General features: G+C 45.7%; 3 protein-coding genes and 1 long non-coding RNA gene across 12 annotated transcripts; 2 read left to right on the forward strand and 2 right to left on the reverse strand.

The window, feature by feature from the left end:
- Window positions 1-40: 40 nt before the first annotated feature.
- Window positions 41-15,464, reverse strand: CG11537 (uncharacterized protein). 7 transcript variants are annotated; one of them, NM_167989.2, is made up of 10 exons: window positions 11,758-11,963; window positions 4,640-5,345; window positions 4,316-4,564; window positions 3,116-3,211; window positions 2,519-3,043; window positions 2,246-2,454; window positions 2,099-2,185; window positions 1,933-2,030; window positions 1,594-1,866; window positions 41-1,430 (listed from the first exon to the last, which is right to left on the reverse strand). In NM_167989.2, the coding sequence occupies exons 2-10, from the start codon at window positions 5,045-5,047 to the stop codon at window positions 1,333-1,335; spliced, it is 2,043 nt and encodes a 680-aa protein (NP_728812.1). In that variant the 5' UTR covers window positions 5,048-5,345; window positions 11,758-11,963; the 3' UTR covers window positions 41-1,332. The 7 variants fall into 7 exon arrangements, with proteins under 7 accessions (NP_728812.1, NP_001097489.1, NP_001097490.1 ...); NM_167988.2 differs by lacking the exon at window positions 11,758-11,963 and adding an exon at window positions 5,956-6,187 and having other exon boundaries at window positions 839-1,430; window positions 4,640-5,251; NM_001104019.2 differs by having other exon boundaries at window positions 4,316-5,345; window positions 11,758-11,960.
- On the forward strand, window positions 9,606-10,019 carry lncRNA:CR45819 (long non-coding RNA:CR45819). Its single transcript, NR_133164.1, has one exon. It is a non-coding gene; the product is annotated as a long non-coding RNA:CR45819 (long non-coding RNA).
- Window positions 15,465-15,814: 350 nt separating the features above from the next.
- Window positions 15,815-17,291, forward strand: Alg2 (ALG2, alpha-1,3/1,6-mannosyltransferase). Its single transcript, NM_139515.5, has one exon. The coding sequence runs from the start codon at window positions 15,999-16,001 to the stop codon at window positions 17,271-17,273; it is 1,275 nt and encodes a 424-aa protein (NP_647772.1). The 5' UTR covers window positions 15,815-15,998; the 3' UTR covers window positions 17,274-17,291.
- Window positions 17,292-17,411: 120 nt separating this feature from the next.
- Window positions 17,412-20,365, reverse strand: Usp5 (Ubiquitin specific protease 5). Of its 3 annotated transcripts, none has more exons than NM_001259660.2 (3): window positions 20,256-20,365; window positions 19,539-20,068; window positions 17,412-19,477 (listed from the first exon to the last, which is right to left on the reverse strand). In NM_001259660.2, the coding sequence occupies exons 2-3, from the start codon at window positions 20,050-20,052 to the stop codon at window positions 17,508-17,510; spliced, it is 2,484 nt and encodes an 827-aa protein (NP_001246589.1). In that variant the 5' UTR covers window positions 20,053-20,068; window positions 20,256-20,365; the 3' UTR covers window positions 17,412-17,507. The 3 variants fall into 3 exon arrangements, with proteins under 3 accessions (NP_001246589.1, NP_647773.1, NP_001334708.1); NM_139516.1 differs by having other exon boundaries at window positions 19,539-20,141; NM_001347744.1 differs by lacking the exon at window positions 20,256-20,365 and having other exon boundaries at window positions 19,539-20,159.
- Between the last annotated feature and the right edge of the window lie 28 nt (window positions 20,366-20,393).

Raw genomic sequence — 20,393 nt, forward strand, 5'->3', positions numbered from 1 at the left:
AGCCTCTTCCTTTTCCAGATATAGGAGTCTCGAATTCATTGTACTAGCGTTTCATTAAACAATTTTGTTTATTTTGGTTTCGTTTAAAACACTATGTTAGACGTTAAATAATTTACAATCAAAATTTGGATTCAGTTTTCTCGTATATGTACCCCCGATTTTTCTTCCGGGGGCACTACTCCATTGACCACCTGTCGTCCACTGCTCACACGGGTGGATGTGTATGTACGTACGTCCTATGTCTGCATGTTTTCATTTATGGGAGGGGGAGGAGCAAGTGGGGAAGTTTTACACGATTGTAGCAACATCGAAAAATATAACTTTGATATCTATGGTACTATACTATACATACACATGCACGTGTGCTCCCTACACGTTCAAGCATTGACTTTGTTGAAGGCTCTGCATTAAGTTGCGTTATTATCAAAATAAAAACTATAGCGTTGCACATGATCGGAGGCGTTAACTTCGCAATCGGCTAAATTAAAAACATTCGTTTTGTGTCGTCAGTACCCATACATATATCTCTCTATTTATATATATAAATATATATACATATTTATTTTGTATATACCTTGTGGTTTGCGGTTAAAGTCGCCTAGTTTGTGACCAAATTCATCATAATTTGCAATTCATTTCATTAGAGTTTAGACTTTAAATCACTACGATTTTCAAAGTAAAGCTTGGTATTCAGTTTATTTGGATTTTCCTCTTCCTAATTGTTGTAACTAAACGGCTTTGGGGTGAACTAAATTAGTAATGCGATTCGATATTCGGGATACAGTATTGTGCTGTGCTGAATTTACGCGATTTCATTCAAAGATATCGGATTACACTTACTTGGTTTTTTTTTTGTTATTATTTGGCAGTTATTTTGTTGTTGTTGCAAAACATTATTAGCTCTAGCAGTGATGTAATCCCAACCCAAAGAGAACCAACAGTCGCAAAAGCATTGCAAACGGAAACAGAAGCCAGAAGCTGGAAAAGCGGGCAAGCACACGGGCCAATCGAATCGAATATATGTGACTACGTTACTTAGGCAATAATAAATTAATTACGAAATATAATTGGGCTGAGGTGGTTTGTGGTGTGACAAGGTGCGTTGTGGAAACTAAGGTAAAACGAAGATCTAACCATCAAAACAATAACATTATCTCGGCCTGATCTGCGATATATATGCACCTAATAGAATAGACTCGGAAACTAAAGCCAAACTAGTTACAGCATTTGTTTACAGTTACAAAATCCTTAACTCCTTAACACTGCTTATACGTATCTATAGCCACCAGCTGGGTTCAAGTTGTGTGGATAGGACGCCGGCAATGGAGCGCACTACAGCTGCGCCAGCGAGTCGGAGCGAATGAGCGGCGCCAGTGAGCTGGGCGCCTTGTGACCCGGCTCAATCTCGTACTGTACGTCTAGCGAGGCACCTGCGAAAGATCGGAATGGAAAGTCAGCACAGTGTTTTTCACATCACTGGGAATTTTATTCATGACTAGGTTGCAATTGGCGCATCTTGCTCCGGGACAATGGGTGGGAAGATGGTTAGATGGCTTGGCGAACTTATCAACAATGGCGTCTGTGGACCCTTACGTTTCTTTTCCAATGTGGAGGTCTGCCCCTCCGGAATGAACGCGGACACTATTATGGCACAGAAGACGCACAAGGCACCAAACACGAAGGGCGGACCTGGCACATGCTGTGAGATCTTCTCCACGTTCGTCGCCCTGCTGCCGCTGCTCTTCGCATGCGAGTCGTGGTCGTCGTTCAGATCGACGTTAAACAGGTAGAAGACGACGCCGAAGACCGCAGGACCCAGGCCATTGCACAGACCCCTCATGCCCGTGATCATGCCCTGAACAGCGCCTGAAATTGTGACATTTGATTCAGCTAAGATCTTTCGAATGGAGCAGTTCAAGCCCTTTTACTTACCCTGACTCTCGGGAGCCGCATAAAGGGATACAAAAGCACTGATGGCGGGATACGTGATGGAGCCCAGGGCAGCCACAACGCCAGCCGACCACATCATCCTGAATAAAGAAGCGGGATTTAATTTAGATGATATGCCTCTAAGATATTTGAGATATTTATTACTCACCACTTTTGACTGCCAAAGCCGTACCACAGCAGCTGCACGATTTCCAGGGCTAGGCCCATTATAATCGTGCGCTTGGCTCCAAACACTCTGCGAAAGAAGCATGTAATTAGCCACCGAAAAAATCATGCTGAAGAAATTTAAACTCACTGCATGAAGGAGCCGAGTGTGACTTGCACCGTGATGCTGAGGATGCCTACTATGGCTATAAAGACCGAGACCTCCACATAGTTAAAGCCCATCTTCAGTTTCAGATAGACAAACATGCAGGAATACTCCCCTGCCTCGGGCAGATAGGATAACAGCACGGTGAGGCACAGCATCAGCACGGTCTTATCGGTGCCCACTTTGCGCAGGGCCTAAAAAGAGCACAGTGTCATAAAACTAGTTTGAGAGAATTCAGAGGTTAAAGCTTCAGCTTACCAGAAATGGATCCGCCTGCTCCCAGCTGATAGGCGCACCCCAGGAGGCTGGCCGCATCTTCTCTGATAGACTCTCCGGCACGGCCACCAGTATGAAGAATACATCGAGCAGCGCAATGGCCGTGGAGAGGGCCACGACCAGCGTGTCTCCGTACATCTCCATCAGGGCATTGCCCAGAGCCGGCGAGATGACCAGACTGGCGGCAAATGTGGCCGAGGCCAGGCCATAGGCCTTTGATCGCTCCTCCGGCGTGGTGACGTCCGCCACGTAGGCAAACACCACCGAGAAGGTGACTGCGAAGGCGCCGCTTATTGAGATCATGGCAAAGAACCACCACGTATTGATGGACATCAGCGGTATGGGCAGGCAGGTGAAGAATACTGTGACTAATAGGAAAAACTTTCGGCCCCAGATGTCCGAAAGGGCGCCGATCAGAGGCGCCGACAGGAACGACAGGATCCCCTTGATGCCCATGACCAGGCCGTTCATTAGGAATGTGTGATCCGGGAACGTCTGGTTGAGAGTCTGTGCGAAAAAGAGGAAAGAGTTAAAATCTGATACGTATATAAAACATATATAGTTATATAGTTAGCTCACCGATATTATGGGCATCGTCAGCAGGCCCCAGGCGAAGAACTCTAGAAATATCACAACCAGCGCATGATGAACACTCGGCTCCCCGATTCCGGAACTCTGTGAAATTAGAAATTAGAAAGCTCATTAGTAATAATTTAGATATCTATCGGCTAATTAAAGTGACGCGCCCGCTGCCAATTGGCATAATAGCAGGATGCACTGGCGGACGCACCCATGCGAGTGCGTCATCGTTTTGAACCCAACCAGTTGATAAGGCGACGACAATGCCGCGTTAACCCTTTGAGTCCCCGGCCAATTGCTGGCCGCCTTTATTTGTAAACATTTGAGTCCCGCGTCAGCTAAAAACAAATTGTACTAAATGCGAAACTGTTTGAGCTCGTTAACTGCACCAATGTCACCCGAGTCCGGCTGGCCATGGATTCGGAATGCCGGCAACTGATTTGTTTTGTCGCGCTTCAATAAATGGAAAACGAAACCCAAATGATTTCGGTTAATATTTAAACTAGTCAAGAAGCTTTCATTATGATCAGAAAAGATCGAATAAGGAAGAATATATTGTAATTAAATATAATAGCTACTCGGGTTAAAGGTGACTCTTAATAAGTCCCTATTGAATTATTAATTACTAGCGCTAATTAACTGGAAACTTGTATTGTTGTATTGAAGAGAATGACATCTAATGAGGCTCAGTATTTACTGAATTCAATTAACTAGAAAACTAAGTTAATAACCGGAGCAATCCGATTGTTTCTTAATTTTTAGTTTCGTTAATATCCCACTTATTTTAACGTAGAAATATTGACATGATTTATCTACTTTGGAGCTTTTAAATAAATAACAAATAACAAATAGTTTTTTCTTTAACAATATTCTCCATCAAAACAATAATTTTCCATGTTCCAATTAAATGTGGACAAGGTCTTGAGATAAGCGTTATCTGTTAGATAAATTAAACGTTTATCGAGTTTATCTTACATATGGTACATCTTATCTGGCTATTGTGAAAGAAACCCAATTACACAGAAGTTATTTGAGTCTGAGTAATTATGTAAAGCCCTTTAAAAAATTAGATTATTCATAATAATAAACCTTAAGTGAACTTGTAGCTACATTACCTATAACAAGTAACATCAGTGAATGGAATTGTATATCAGTAAATGGGTTAACTTAACTGAAAAGTGTGTGTTTTTTATGAAATACCTTGCAGCAGCAGATGTTGCACACAACGCGAATCCACTCGAAGAAGCGGTTACGCTTTGGTCGCTCCGGAGTCGCCTCCGAGTTGCCGCCCTGCGATCTCATCGAGATGTAGGAGGCGGCCGAGTGGGTGCGCCTGTGGGCGGCTCCTCCGCTACCGCCGCACACTCGGCCCGATCCCGACGACGCGGTGATCGCCGTCTCCGCGAATGCCGCGCTGGGATGTGCTGCTGCAGCTGCATACCGCGAAGTCTGCGGGGATGTGGAAGTTGAGGAGGAGGAGGACGAAGATGAGGGCGGGCTCTGCCGCAGATCGCACCCACTTACCGTGGGCACATCGTCCGCATCGGGCTGCTGACTGCAGCTGGAGCTGGAGCTGCTGTCCGCCTGCTCTGCCTGCTTGTCCTTCAGCGGAGAGTGACGCTTGACCAGCTGATTGCCCCGACCGCCAAAGGCGGGTGGTGAGAGCGGCAGGGAGCTGATCGTCTCCACATCGGCCACGTCCGCCGTTGTCGGCGTGGAGCTGCTGCTACGCGTGCTCAGACTGTCCGTCTGTTCACCCGACTCCTGCCGCTCTCGATCGGCATCCCCATCCCGATCTGTATCTCCGTGCGCCGATGGTTCTCCCTTGATTGCCACCGGTGAATTGACCTGTTCCGCCTCGGAATCCTCCAGCTCGAAGCTGCTCTCCAACGTGTCGCTCTGCCGCTGGCCATAGCTCCGCCCGCTGCGCATGGTATCGTGATCCGTTTTAGCTGCGTGTCTCCCTCTTGGTTTCTAGTGCTTCTGTGGGTTCGCTTATCACACTAATTTCCATTGCCACGGGTCCACGAACATGTGCGATGTGCGGTGAGTGGTGATGATGATTTCGGCTGTGATTTTGGGGATACGATCCGTTCCACTGCTCTGCACTCCACCACTCCGTTTATCTCCTCGTTTCTGCGGCGATCGAAGCGATGTTCTATCTTATCATTTGTTTGGCTTAAACACGCTGTTTCCGCTGGCAACGTTTCACTTTGAGGCACTTCTCTAGCTGCAATTAAAGTTGGCCAACCGAATGGCTCTTACTCATTTGAATTCATGCGAAACGCGCGATTTGCTTTCAGCTGTTCCCTAGGAATATTAAGTTGGCAAAACAACACACTAAAAACATCGCCGTACTGAACACTCTTGTTTGTTTGTTGTTTAATGAAAAACCGTTTAAAAGTTGTATGCAACTACTAGAGTAAATTAATAACTCGAAAAATATGTGTGATTTATATTTGGAAAATGATTTTAATCCTTAAAGGCGCCGCAAAGTATGCTGCTTTTTGTCGGAATCTAAATGTGTTATCCACACTTACTTGGCCCAGAAAAAGATAAAGATCGCGCTAAAAGCCACTTAATGTCAGTGCTTTGTGGCGATTTTAACACCCTGGTGTAAATCGCAGTCGCAAGCTTGGATAGGCTCGAAAGTAGATCGATCAACATTAGGGAAATGAGCAAACGAAGCAATTTAAATCGAGGCACATCAAAGTGAAATGAATGGAAAATCAAGTCGGCGCTGCCTGGCAGTTCACAGCAATTTTCCGGTCATGTCAGATGGGTCGAATTATTTCTGGGAATTGTCCGGTCCGCAGAACGTGGAATAAACAATCACATACCCGCCGACTTTTGGATGCCTGGACTCACGTCAGATCACAGCGATTCACACCACGCGCGCGAATATCGATCTCTGAAATTTCAATTAAATCGACTAACGAAAAAAAGTCACCTAGAATTTTGACAAACATGTGAATCAAAAACATCTCCAACTGTGACGCTGTCGATATCGAGATTGTTCCCCCCCTCAAAAAACCAGCGACGTCTGCTGCGTTTCGATGTGCGCGACTCACTAAATTGGATCGCTTGGGCACTCGGTTCTCCAGCCCACCGATTCGCCAGTTCTCCGGTCTTCCAGTGAGCGGAAGCTCGGCAGAGCAACAGAGAATCCCAGAGAGAAACACATGTCCACCTGCTGTGAAGCTTATTTACAAAAGAGTCACAAGCAGAGGCACACGATAGAGAAAAGATACTTGAACTTGAAGTATCGAATGAAAGATATCCATTGCAATTTGAATACATTTTTCGTTTTAAATACAAGTCCGAAATATAAATATATATAATATATATAAAATATATTTGCATTATATGTTTGCATTTGGGTTGTTTAAATGTTAATTATAAACGAGAGTATGATCAAATCAAAACATTAGTTCCAAGCACACGTACTTTACAGCCATTGTGACTTACAAAGTTTCAAATTCTATTAAATTAACAATTCTATTATCCCAAATGGCAAAAATACCCCTCACAAGCACAATAAAATGCCCAAAAGCAATTGTCGCACATATCACATAGATGAACTTGACAACGATGATGAAAGTTTCGCGTTAAAAGCAAATGAGCAGTGCTCCCCAGTACAATGGAAATGTTTTTGCTATCCGACCACATGGATTTTATTGTTATCAAGCACTCTGGAATTATGCTGGCTACTTGTGTTGGCTCAATAAAGTCTCAGGATGACGGAGCCGAAAAGATCCGATGAGGTTGATTTCGGGGGATTCTATGCTATAAAACATGTAAACATACATAAACTACAGTGCGTGATATTGAAAGGCAAATTATTTCAATAATAAATAAATAAACATATTACATATATTTACAATGAATAATAATACAATGAAATAATAATACAATGAATAAAGTTGTTTTTGCCTAGTTATCTATAAATATGGTACGCCAAAATATGTAAAATTCTCATAAGAACGAAATGGATAAGTTCGCGAACTTGACGCGCATAAATCTCAGCCGCGTGCGTGGAATTAGCTAGATGAAACCCATTTAAACCGAGCTGGTGATGGTGACCTGACCCCGCCGGACCGGGCAGTCCGTGAGAAAACGGCAATCGGGTCAAGTGCAGGCCGGGAGACCGAAGGCGCTTCAGAAATTCAATTTCCGCGACTGGCCAAGTGACAAGGGATTGGACTTGGACAGCCTGTTGTCCGAGAGGGAAACGCCAGCTGCCAAGTCAATCATGGGGAGAATGAACCGGAGGATCTGCACCCCCCCCCCCCCCCCTTCCAACACATGGGCCTGCATGTGTCGCATCAAAAGGCATTAGGAACGACCTTGACAGGAGCGTCGAAAAGTAAAACAACAGGACGAACGGGAGGGAACAGGCATCCGTTTTCGTTTTGCAGGCACGGCAAAAAAAAAAAGCAAAACAATGGAAAAAAGCTGACAACAAGTCAGCACGATGGCGTAACGATTTGGCAAGAGACATGCTGGAAAATACATTTCCATGTTTTCCTTTCATTAATGTCACAAAAAAGTGACTAGCTAGTCGTTTGTCGCTGGGCTGGGCACTGTCAAATTGAAAAGCCGGCTAAAACGGGCTGTGAGCTAACGACTGGTGGCTATAACGTGCCCTCGACTGAAATGCGTTGCGAATTTTTGGTTTGGTTTGCTAATTAATCTTGCCGGTCATGGGCAATCCATCCGATGGGTTGCCCTCCCGCAGGACACGCAAAAATTCAAATGGGAAAAAGGTTGGCAGGGTCAAGTTGGGGGCCACTCAGGTATTCGCAGGCCAGCGAAATTTGTGATACGATCTGAACTTCATTAAAATGCATTTAATGCCACTGAAAAAAAAAATATTCTCTATAATATATTGTTAGGCTGAAAACTCGTGCACTTGCATCGGTAGGCAAATGATGTTAGTTTAGAAATTCAAGCCTGTACATTTGTTTCAACTTCATTTGAGAGAATCCAATAATATGCAAGGAATGCTTTCATAAATCGGCATTTTATTCAAATTTCGTAGATTGTGTTTTGGCGAAGTTACAACTTGCTCCACATTGAAATTTTGCGCTCGTGGCGCACTTGATTTCGATTTGGATTTCGCAATAATGCCAAGACCACCAGACAATGGCCAATAACTGGCAACTCCATTGTTGTGGCTTATTGAAAAGTAGGCCAAAGCCCGAGGCTCCAAGGACACCGAGCACTGGCGGCACAGGCAGCACAGAAGTTGCCCCAAAGTGGAATATCCTGCTACCCGATTCCTTCTGCTTGCTTCCTGCCACATGCCAAGTCAGAGATTATCGCGCGTGGGTCCCTGGGCTGGCAGGTGCTTGAATCCTTAAGCATAGGAATCTGGCGGGACCCAAGGACTGTCGCAATTTTAATTAAAAACGCTCCAGCAGACCTGACAAATCAATCAGCGGCACTTTTGGCAGGGGTAAGCAACCCAAAAGCCGGGCATTAAAAGCAAACAATAAGCGGAATTCCATTCCATTAAATTTCCTTCTTCTATGCGGGCTTATTGTTTCAAAAGTGTGGGCAGAGGGGTTTTAAGATGTAACTTTTCCGGTAAGGCTAACAAAAATAACTCATTTTCCTCAAAGCAGCAATAATGAAAAAGCCATTTCTATAGAGCCTTCAATGAAAATGTACAATAAAAGGTATAAGCATTAAAATGAAAAATGAAGCTACATAAAACACCTTGCAAAAACAATTAAGCAACTTTTGGACAAATACTTATGATTTTCACTTTTTCCTACTCATTCGAAAGAGCTTAAATTCCTGCCAAGTGAAACTGAAAACGCGCACGTGGTGACTTCCATCGACCAACCGAAGCGCTTTCATCTTCCGCCATGGCTGATGCCAAATGTCAGCCCACATGAACTGCGGACTGGCTGACGACTGGTGGCTAATGGAGAGCATTCCCTGGCACCAAGGTCATGTGAGTGCACCAGCGGAGGCAAGTGAAAAGGACGCGAGTAGTGCTGAAAGAGACGAGCCTGTGCTGGCAGATGTTGAAATTCAATTCAGAGCCTGCAGCGCGCGTGCAACGCTGCGGATACGTAATGTGCCCGCTCACATTAGCCAACCAACCAACACAGGCTCAACCAACACTCTCGTGTGAGGCAAACGCTGCCCGCCGCCTTTCAATATTAAAAATAGTTTGTCAACATGGCCCGAAAGTGGCAAGCTGCGACGGGTGCAGCCTCTAAATGGGTTCGAGACCCACAAGCGCGATGAGCAGGAGGAGGAAGGCGCAGGATGGGAAGATGATTTGGAGGAGCTCACTGGCTTTCTGGGTTGACACTTTGAGCACCCCGCTGCCGCCAGCAAATAATCAATTCTATCGATTGGTTAATATATATATAGGGTTGTAAACTAAACTAATTCAACATTTACACTCTGTAAACTCTTCAGATTTCGTAAGATGTAATTTTTTGTAACCGTTTTAATCCGCATAGTTCTAAAATCAACTGTTGACCGAATTTCGGGCATAGGGATAACCAAAAAGGACGCAGGACACCACAGCAAAGCACAGGATTTATTGATTCCGGCAGCTAGATGAAAAATGAAAATTGCAGTGCTGGCAGAAAAAACACCGAAATCACAGCAATACCAGCCGCAATCATCCATATGTACTGACCTGGGATTTCATCAGCGAGCCGAATGAATGGCGTCTCTTATTGATTAGCGGCAATGATGCACCCAGACCAATCCAAGCGAACCGAACCCCTGGCACCACCCAACCATCCACCCATCCCATCAGCCGAAAGCTAACCCGATCCGAATCTAAATTCGATGCCGAGCACCCGGCTGACCTTGCATGCCGCACCAACTATTGGCTGCATGGCAGACACGGAACAGCAGTTGTTTTAATAAATTTATGATTCCCGAACTGTTGCCCAAAAAGTGTTGACACAACAAAAAGAAAGAGACCGATGTAAATGCAACAACCGCAGACTAAAAGCTGCAACACGACAGTGCAACTGCATCAGCGGAAGTCGTGCAGTTAATTTGCATAAGGAGACAACGGAAGCGGGTGCTTTCGAGGATTGGCACGTGGCCAAAATGCCATAGCACTACGCTACTTTGCTTAGATAATTTCGCTCGTACTGCATTAGATTATAAAGAGACATAAGAAGCACCAGAAAAAATGCACATAATAAGGTGTTGCTAATTAAATAGGGTTTTTGGCTTTTGGGTAATGCTGCATTAAGCATTTGAATGGCAAAAATTGTTATCAAATGTTTGCATATTATTAATTTCTCAGCTTTTTGATATTATTCGAAGGTTTTAGACAAAAATATATTTTAAAAGTTCTTAAATAAAACCCCCTTTCACTTGCGGATAAGTCAGTATCTTTGAGGTGTATCTTTTAGTCACTGGGGTATAAAATAAATCCAGTGCTGCACTTGACAAGCGTAGAGACCCACTGCGGCATGTCTATGAGACAATAGGAGGCCCCAACTCCGACCAAAGGGGAAAGGGGAGCCGAACAAAGCCTCCGAATTGGGTATATAATTTATGGATGCCAACGCGTTATCCAACGGCGTTTTGTAAGGCTCGAGCAGCCACTCATGTGGCGAAGTTTCGCCATAATTGATTGGTATTCGAGCGCCTGACTGTGCAAATGTTTGTCCTGGCTTCAGGACTCAATCCCAACTCGTGCCTCGGATGAGAATGAAAATTTATGCGTGGCAGACTCTTTCCATTTCGCTTTCCTAGCAAAAAAGAAAAAAAAAAAATAGAAAAGAAAAGCACATAAAAAGTGTCATGGAAATTTTGCGGCGAAGGTTTATTGAACTCTCAACGTTTGCCAAGCAAATTTGGTTAGGCAAATAAACGTGGGTTATGTGATTAAGTGAGATGTTCTCTCGCCAGAATGACTGCATATCAAGCAATTTGTACATCCGCCGTATATAACATACTTATATCCATATAGAATGCAAATCCGATTGTTGCATGCACCGCGGAATAGATTATCATAGATTTAATGGGCTCTAGAACCAGAAGCTCATCGGCTATAAAAAATCATTTTACGAGCGCTAAATGCAAACGAATTTATGCGAAGTTCTCGGAACATTAAACAACAGCATGCTGGTCAAGGAAATTATAAGGATCGGAAAAATGGGCGAGCTTGGGTGACCTTCTTCAAGGAAAGCGGACGCTTTTCCTTTTCCCTTGCCTTTGCGTTTCGTTTCTTTTCATTGCCGTTTTCATTTTCGTTTTCGTTTCCATTTTTGTTTTTTGTGTGCGTCAGGCGGGCGAAGAACAAAGGAAATCAGTAACACGAGAGGCTGAAGGAAATTCGGTTTCCAAGGGGAAAATTGTCCGCCACATTTGGTTTTTCCTGCGCCAAAACGAAGAAGCGAAGAAAAACCAGAGATATGTACATGTATAGTCTGATCTCATGAACAAAAACATAATTGTGCCGAGAATAACAACAAGAGTGGGGAGGGTACAGTTACAGTTTTGCGTAACGGGACGATTTTCCCAGTTTTCCGTGGGTGGAAAGCTGAAAGCAAAAGCGAATTGAGTGGGTCAGCGAATCGAGAAGCATTTCAAGTTCACTCCTCGCTCATTTCCCACTTTTCAATCATTGAATTTGCACAAAAACACACTTTTCAGGCAATTTTCCTCGCGAAACGAGCTGTTTCAATTTTCTTTGCTGTTCATACAAGGCTCTATTTAATTGCACATGGTACCGATCCGTTATAATTAGCAACAAAAGCAGTCACGAAAAGAAAACGCGTGGAAATTGTTTGGCGAATTTTTCGTTTGCTACACGGCGCGACAAAATGTGCGCTTCGCGATGTGCGCTTTTCCACACGCTGCGCCGTACTCAGCTGGAAAAGCGTCTGGCAGAGCATTTTCTTTCGCTTGCACTTTTCCTCGCGTTTTTCATTGAAGCTTTGGCCGCGAAAAGCTTTTTGGTATTTTCAGAAAATGCCTCTCACTGCGGATTCATGATTTATTCTAAGGCATGTACACAACAAAGGTTTGCAAACTTGCATAAATTATTTATTTGAAATGTTCCACAAAAATAAGTGATTTCTTCTTCTTAAGTGTAGTATATTTAAGTAAAAATATATATTATTTGTTGCTTTTTTCACCCACACTTTTTGTAGGGATTCATTTCCCCCTATCCCAATTACTTTCGATTCTTTCACTTTCGTCGTCGATTTGCTCCATAAACCTGCTTTCTCGCGTGCTTGAGAATTTCCCACAACAATTACCATCGGACTTTTTGGCCATTGTTTGTTTGTTTGTTTGTTTGCCTTGTTGCTGTTGTTGCATGCCACATTTTCCCGGCTTCGCATTTTCCGAGCCAAAGCTTTCGCTCGTGGGGCATTTTCCACGCTCTCCTGGCATTTCATTCTGTGGTTTTAGTTTTATCTCTGGCACCTGTTCGCTTCTGCGCCCTATCGCCGTGTTTTATGAATGAAACAGCTTTTCCACATTTCCATCGCACTCACGGCGAAAAGCTTCTCTCGGTGAATAAATTTACAAGGGAATTTTGCAAAAAAAAAAAGTTCAGAGAACCACTAAAAACTATGGCTTGTTCTGGGGAAATTATCTAATTGCTTGGGAACGGTTGTACGTACACTGTGAGCAATTCAACTTACATACGATGTAAAATGAACAAGTACAAAGTTGTAAATTAAATTACCTATGTGACCCGAAGTTTTGAAAGGCATAATCTTGTTATTTAAGTGCACTAAGTATGCATTACTTTCTCAGCAAATTTAGCGCAGTTAAGGGGCGCTTCTTAATTGAAATTAACTTTTCCGAAACTAGGTTTCGTCGGAAATCTCCTGGGTGGCATCTAATGGCTGCCCCGTGCAGGATAATTAGTGGCCAGTCAAGGTCGCCGAGCAACTCCAAAAATTAAATTCTCGTGGCGCCGCGGCCCTTAATTAAGTTTCCGCAGCCATTAGACAGTGAAAATAGGTGGAAATCCAATGGGGGAAATGGCCAGGGAAACTAGAACGCGGCGCAGGCGTCATGAGCTTTTCCGCTTGCCAGCAAATCGAAAACTGCTGCATAGAAATGGGAACTTGGCGACAGGCTGGCTACCAAACTTCAGCTAAATCCATTCCCCCAGCGACCGACTACAATTAGTCTGGACATGGAGATGGGATGGGGAATGAGAGTTCTCACTTCTCACCTGGGCTAGTTCTAATGTCATAGCCGAAATTACCGGCAAAGAGCTGTTCGTCGCGGGTGGAAAGTAATGATGAGTAATGTAATATTTACACGCGCACTGATTTCCCAAACAAATGAGCGATCATTAGTGCGGGAAAGTCTAGAACTAAACACACACACACACAGCATAGGTAAACAGAAGGCAGTTCAATGGCCGCAAGTAAAAATAAAACCAGAAACCCGAAAAGCACTCAAAAGAGCAGAAAGCGAAAGGCCAGAACCCACGGAGCAGCTTCTCCACGAAATCGAAAGCCGACCACCACAAGTGGTTCATCTGGCTGCGGGATGGGGTCACCGATGTTGAATTGATTACGCCATTGCCAGTGACACACTTACGAAAGTAGAAATGGATGTGAGACATGTAGCTGTAGCCGGAGAGGGAGTGGAGTGGAGTGGAGCACTGGCAAGTGAGGAGTCATCGTGGGAGTACCCACTTATCAATCACGTTTTATGCTTTTACTGCACTTCGTATCCGAATCCAGTGCAGAGCTTTAAAACAATTGCCCGATTTTTGGGGAAAACCTTATGATATTATCGCTACTATCGCAAATGGGTGAAATCGCCTGATGTCTGCCACACTTACCACCCCCTACAGTGGATATCAGCTTTACGAGCTGGCTTCATCATTAGCGATAGCAAAGTGCCGCAAATTACGATTACAGATGGAAAAATTATAGTCACCAACTCAATCTTTTGAATACTGACTAGCTTCTAAAGCGAATGCTGTACATTGAGTGTAGTTTGAACGAAAGGTTTGCAAATTAATGCATTTGCAATACTTACAGTAGTTATAAGCTAATTTCTAGTTATTTCAAAGTTATTCGTTTTGGCTTTTCTTATCAAAGAATTAGCTTAAAACAAAGCAAGCGTGAAACGTGCTCAATATGGCAAATTTGTTGATAAGAAAATAGAGACTTAAAAGTATGGATACAATTTGTGTTTTTAAACAAACATTTTAGTTATAATTAAACTTTTAAAGATCTTAAAACTAACCTATTAAGTTGCACACTATCCTTAAGTTAATAAGTTAAGCGGTCTGATTTTGAAGTTGAAACTAGCGTCTAAAATATACAAATACGTTACTAAGTTAGGGTATAGTTCACACTAGATCATCTTAATGAACACAAGCACTAAAATTCTGTGTGCTTTCTTTATGCTACTTATTTCTGATTATAGAAAATAAACAGCCCAGTGCATATTTCATATCAGAGCATATTTATAAACATATTGTACTGTATGTTAAGACGAAATACTAAGTAAGTACTGTGAAAATCCCCTGCCAACTGAGTAAACATTTGAATGCTCGAATCGTTTGATAGACCTCGATTACGTCTAAAAGTAATGCCCAAATCGCGACTGGAGCGTCAAGCACACGCCATGTGCTGAATCACCTTGCGTCCGCAGATAAGGCCACTTATAGTGATATCGGAACAGTGCTAGTCCGATCCCGAAAGCCGTGAATATGCATACATACATATACATATGTACTTACCGTGAAGACACTCTTGCTCTTGTGGGCTCGATTCCGTATGACCAGTCCCGCCAGCGGCTTCTTCACATGGATTTTGGGCATCTTGGCGGCGCTGACAACGTTGCGGCTACGTGGCTTTAGCTTTACCGTTAACTGGAGGGGGGGCAGGCGGTAGGGTGCGTGGTGTGTGTTTGTTTGTTTTGGCAATGGAAACGCCGGAGAGCTGCTGCCTCTTTTCGTTCAGTGTTTTTCGCTGTAGTGCCTAGCAATTTGGCTGCATCGCCCGTATTTTGCTGCTGTTTTTCCACTTTACTACACGGCGGCACTTAATTGAGGCGCACAAGCACGGCGGCACACACTCGATTTGCTCGTTCTATGCGCGCTTTAATCACAATTATTAGTTTACCATTAAAGGGACGCCTGGGCAACAAGAACAACAACAACTGCGGCGGCGGTTTAGGCGGCTCGCATGCCTATGGGCTAACTGCCATCGAAGACCTCATGTGGCTGGAGCTGGATCACCGGGATCTCTGGGCGGTTTCTGGCAGGGATTTGACTCAGCGGAGCTATTTTCACGAAAATTTAATGCGTTCGTTGCAAACACGGGCCGAGAACAAGGTCGATTTGGGGCTAAAAAACGCCAAAAGCGGGCGCTGTCAACATGTGTTCTAGGGTTACCGCAGCGCGCGCATTTCGTGTGCTAAAAAGTGAATTTTAGATTTAAATTGAGATCGAGTTTTTAAAATAATGGCTTAGATTACCGTAGTCTTTATATATATATATAGCAACATAGGTGAAATAGAAAAAGTAACAAATAAATATTGAACGTAATAAAAGAGGTTACAGAACATATAATAAATAATTAAGTTAATATAATAATAATAAATAGAAGATGTAGATAACTTTAGACTTAAATGGCAATACATCAGCGAAAGCATCGTTTTATAATAATAAAAAACAATAAACTATATATTTGGTATATTCTTTAGAACCGCTTTAGAACATTCATCCTACCACGGTCACACTTTCGGCAATCAGCTGAGAAAATATTTAAAAGTTTTAAATATTAAAAACAAAGGCCCGTAAAGAATGCAAATATTCTGACCCCGTGGCATAAAAAGAATATAGTCCTAGTTCTAGCATATTGTTTGTAAATTCCTTTACTCCAGACTTCCGGTTGAGACCATGGTTCGAGTTCTGTTCCTCCACCCGGATTTGGGCATCGGAGGAGCTGAGCGACTGGTGGTGGATGCCGCTCTGGCACTCAAGGAGCGGGGTCACCAGGTTAGCTTCCTAACGAATCACCACGACAGCACGCACTGCTTCAAGGAGACGGCGGACGGCACTTTTCCGGTCCACGTAGTGGGCGACTGGTTGCCACGCGGGCTCTTCGGAAGATTCTATGCCATCTGTGCCTATCTGCGCATGCTCTATGCGGCGATCTACGCCAGTTTTTTTATGCCCCAGCGGGAGCAAGTGGACGTGGTGGTGTGCGACCTAATCTCTGTGTGCATTCCAGTTCTCCGCTTCGCCCCTCATCGTCCGAAGGTTCTATTCTACTGCCACTTTCCGGATCAGCTTCTCAGCAGCCGTGAAGGACTGCTAAAGCGGCTGTACCGCCTGCCCATCAACTGGCTGGAGGAGCACACGATCGGTCTAGCAGACAAGGTGCTGGTCAACTCCAAATTTACGCTACGTGTCTTCCAGGACACCTTTCGCCGACTGAGCACGGTGCCGGATGTGCTGTATCCTTCACTGCACACCCAGTACTTTGACCAGATGCAGAAAAAGCTAGAACAGCGGTCTGCTTTACTGGACGAGCCAGTGCATCCGCGAGTACCACTCAACGCCTTTATCTATCTGGACATCAATCGCTACGAGCGCAAGAAGAACCACGCCCTTGCCTTACATTCCCTGCGCCTTCTGGGCGACATGCTGCCCGCCACGGACTTCAAGCGCTGTCGCCTGATCATCGCCGGGGGTTACGACACCAGATGCATGGAAAATGTGGAGCACTTCGCGGAGCTGGAGCACCTTACGGAGGAGTTGAAACTTCAGGATCACGTTGTGCTGCTACGCTCGCCTACCGACGAGGAGAAATGTCGCCTGCTCTTTGCCGCTCACTGTCTGCTGTATACGCCAGAGAACGAGCACTTCGGCATTGTGCCGCTGGAGGGCATGTACTGCTCGAAGCCAGTCGTGGCATTAAACAGCGGCGGACCCACTGAAACGGTGGTGAGCACTTCCACTGGCTTTCTGTGCGAAAAGACCGAGAAGAGCTTTGGTGGAGCAATGCTCCAGCTTTTCCGGGACGAGCAGCTGCGTGTAAAGATGGGAGACCAGGGTCACAAACGGGTGCAGCAAAAGTTCTCTTTCCAAGCATTCGCAGATCGGCTGAACGGCATTATTAGAGATCTTGTTCCTATCTCCAGGGAGTCGAGTGCTAAGAAAAATAAATAAAATTCCAATTAAGAAAGCAGATCTATTGTAAACTCTTATGGAATTATTTTTAGCTGCTTATGCGAAATATTAGTCATCAAATGATTCATCAATGTGAAGATTGCATATATCTGAAGCCCCCAAAAACCGATTGCAGCACTGTTTATGTACTTTATTATTAAATTCCATTCTTCAGGGCGAATAATATTAGCTTGTGGGACTGGGGTGATTCGGATTGGACTGAGATCGGGCTGGCTACTGTTCGCGCATATACAGATACAGATAGCCGAGGTCCTTGGGTGGGTTCTGCGACTTGGCCACCTTGCTATCGTTGAAGATCACCCATTCGCCCTTCTTGCGAATGTGACAAACGTAGTGTCCCACCTGGGCGGAGGTGCCCATGTGTGAGATGAATGCCACCAGGCGATACTTGCCGCGGCCATCGCGGTAGTTGGTCTTATTTGGCGTCGAGGAGGCCGCTGCAGCTGATGAATTCGCAGCGGGGGCAGCATCCTCAACACCAATTGAATCGGCGTGCGAGAAGATCCAGTCGGTGGCGCGCTCCACATTGCCATCGGTCGCTTTCAGAGCAGCCACCGCCTGTCTTTCGTCGAAGCCCATGCTCATGAGCATGGCCAGGCTCTCGGGATTGGCCACAAACTGGTTGGCGGCGCAGTCTCCAATGCTGTTGTTCGGCACCACAAAGGGCTCCGAGATATCCTCGTCGGCGATGTGCTCCATCAACCAGTTGGAGGCTGCCTCAAGTCCGCTGTTTTTGGTGTGATAGCAAGCACGCTTGCAGGCTTCCGGTGGAAAACCCATGGTCAGCAACTCGGACATGACCGCCTCGTCAAATGCAAACTTCACCTCCTCTGTGGCGGGCTCGGGAAGAGCCTCCTCACCAGGCTGCAAGCCACCAGCGGAGCGCCAGTTACTTAGATCCAGTTCATCGGGCATGTCTACGGAAACGTCCAGTTTCTTGGGCACCCAGTCGTCGCCCAGCGTGAACTTTCCCACGTGAATCATCAGGCAGTCGGGCATGGTGGCCAATCGCGTAATTTTCCTGGCATTCGTCTTGGACCCGATGGCAGTGGAGTAGAATTGCTCGATCAGCTCCGGGCCGAAAAACCTTTCCAGGCATGCCTGTAGAGGCACCTTGTGCCTCACGATGTCGCGATCCGGAAGCCGTTGTCCGGTCTCGCGGGCCGCCTTCTTACGCTCCTGGAACTCCCGCACCTCATCCAGATTGGTGGCCTTGTCCAACGGAACAGGCAGACGGAAGCTGTATTCCTCGCGGGTATTGTACTTCACCTTGTGGCTGGCCAGACACTCAACGCGATCCTCCAGCAGGAACTTTAGAGCATCTGCGGGATTTGTTTGGTTCCGCGAATTCCTGTCCAGCAGGGTGAGCAAATGCAGATAGAAATCGTTGGCATCTTGCTGCTGTTTGGTGCTGAAATCTGGGTGATTCTTGCCCACAATGTTCTTAAACATGGCCGGCGATATTCCGGTGCTGTGATCGGTGTCCAAAGTGTTCTCGGCAATACTGCTGTACTTTCCCGACTGCAGACCAGTTCCCAGCTTGGCCATTTGAATATTGAAGTCGTTGGCCGGGTCGCTGGGAAACTCTTTGAAATAGCGTTCCGCTCCAGTGCCCACGAACCGCTGCTGGAAGTCTGGGATGACGAAGAGCACTTGCATCACGCTGTTTATGTAGCAGGAGTTGCCCAGATTGCGCATGCCAGTGTATCCAGGACCAGCAACAGGCTGCAGCTCACTTTCGCTCTCCGTAAGCGCCGTCCACTCGCCGATGCGCTGGTTAATGTCCAACTCTAGCTCCACCATCGACTTCTCGCTCTTCTTCATCGCCGCCATGTTGATGCCAAAGTGGGAGAGATGGCGCTCTAAGTGTGGATCGAGTACCATTTCATCCTCCGGGTAGGAGAACACATCCGACTTGCCATCAGCGGTGATGGTGCCCAGTTTCACCGCCAGCGGGAAACCCGTTACTCTGTAGTGCTCCACGGCGTGATCGTTGCCGCCACTGCCGTCAAAGAACTTGCGTCCGCACATGATCGAACCATCGGTCAGATTAAGCCAGAGGTTGTTGGTCAAGTCGCACTTCTCGCACTGCCAGCCGGATGGGGGAATCCTCTTGCCATTATCCAGCTGCTGCAGGTTATCTGCGTACTTCGACGCCTGACGCACTTCACCATCCCAGGTGCCTGAAAAATTATTGATTTTAGGCTACCTTCGTCAGCATGGGATAACAATCCTGCAACTCACCCATCAGCGTGGCCTTCTCCAACTTGGCAATTGCCGAGTCGGCGGCCAGGATCGCTTCCACCGACTGGGTGACACGCATGGGCAGCTCTGGATCCGGATAGGGCAGCTTCTTATCCAGGTGCGGAGCCACCACGATGCTGTACGTGTCCTTGATCTCGTACTTCTTGGCCATGTCCGACTCGTTGTAGCCGCCCTCGACGCCAATGGCCAGGCGGGTGATCTTCCGTTCCGGTCCTGCCTCCGACTCCGCGCATTCGGCCTCCATGTCGGCGCCCTCCTTGATCGTCTTCACCCGCTGGATGTGGAGGAAGACCCGGTTGCCGGTCTTGTCGGCATACTCCCGCACATACGCCTCGCCGAAGCCCAAAAAGCTGTGCAGGCACACGTACAAACCGGTGGGCGTCTCGGGATTGTCATAGGAGTAGACGCACTCGTCCTTGTAGATGGGAGGACTGCCCGCCCCGGATGCGCATGGCACGTTCACCTTGGATAAATGCTTGCGTAGTTCCTCCATAACGGTATCTGGAATCCTGTAGGCAGCTCTTTTCTCATAAACTTTACGGACCGAATGTAAAATAGTATAGTTGATTTTTTTTGCAGCTGCTGCTTAGAGATGAACATGGGAAAATGCATCGATACCGGCGAGCATGGATATGCGAATATCGATGGGTTGAAATGGTGTTTTACTGGTTGAAATCAGCTTTTAACAATTCTTACCCTTATTTTTGTACCTTATAACGGCTTTTGAGTGATATTTACGTATTTGGCCGCCCAATAAGCACAATTAGTTTAATTTGACTGCTGCAGGCTATCGTTGTTTATTCAATACTGTCATCTCTAGCCAAAGCCAACAAC

Source organism: Drosophila melanogaster, chromosome 3L (genome assembly GCF_000001215.4).
Source record: "Drosophila melanogaster chromosome 3L".
In the NCBI taxonomy this organism is placed as follows: Eukaryota; Metazoa; Arthropoda; class Insecta; order Diptera; family Drosophilidae; genus Drosophila; species Drosophila melanogaster.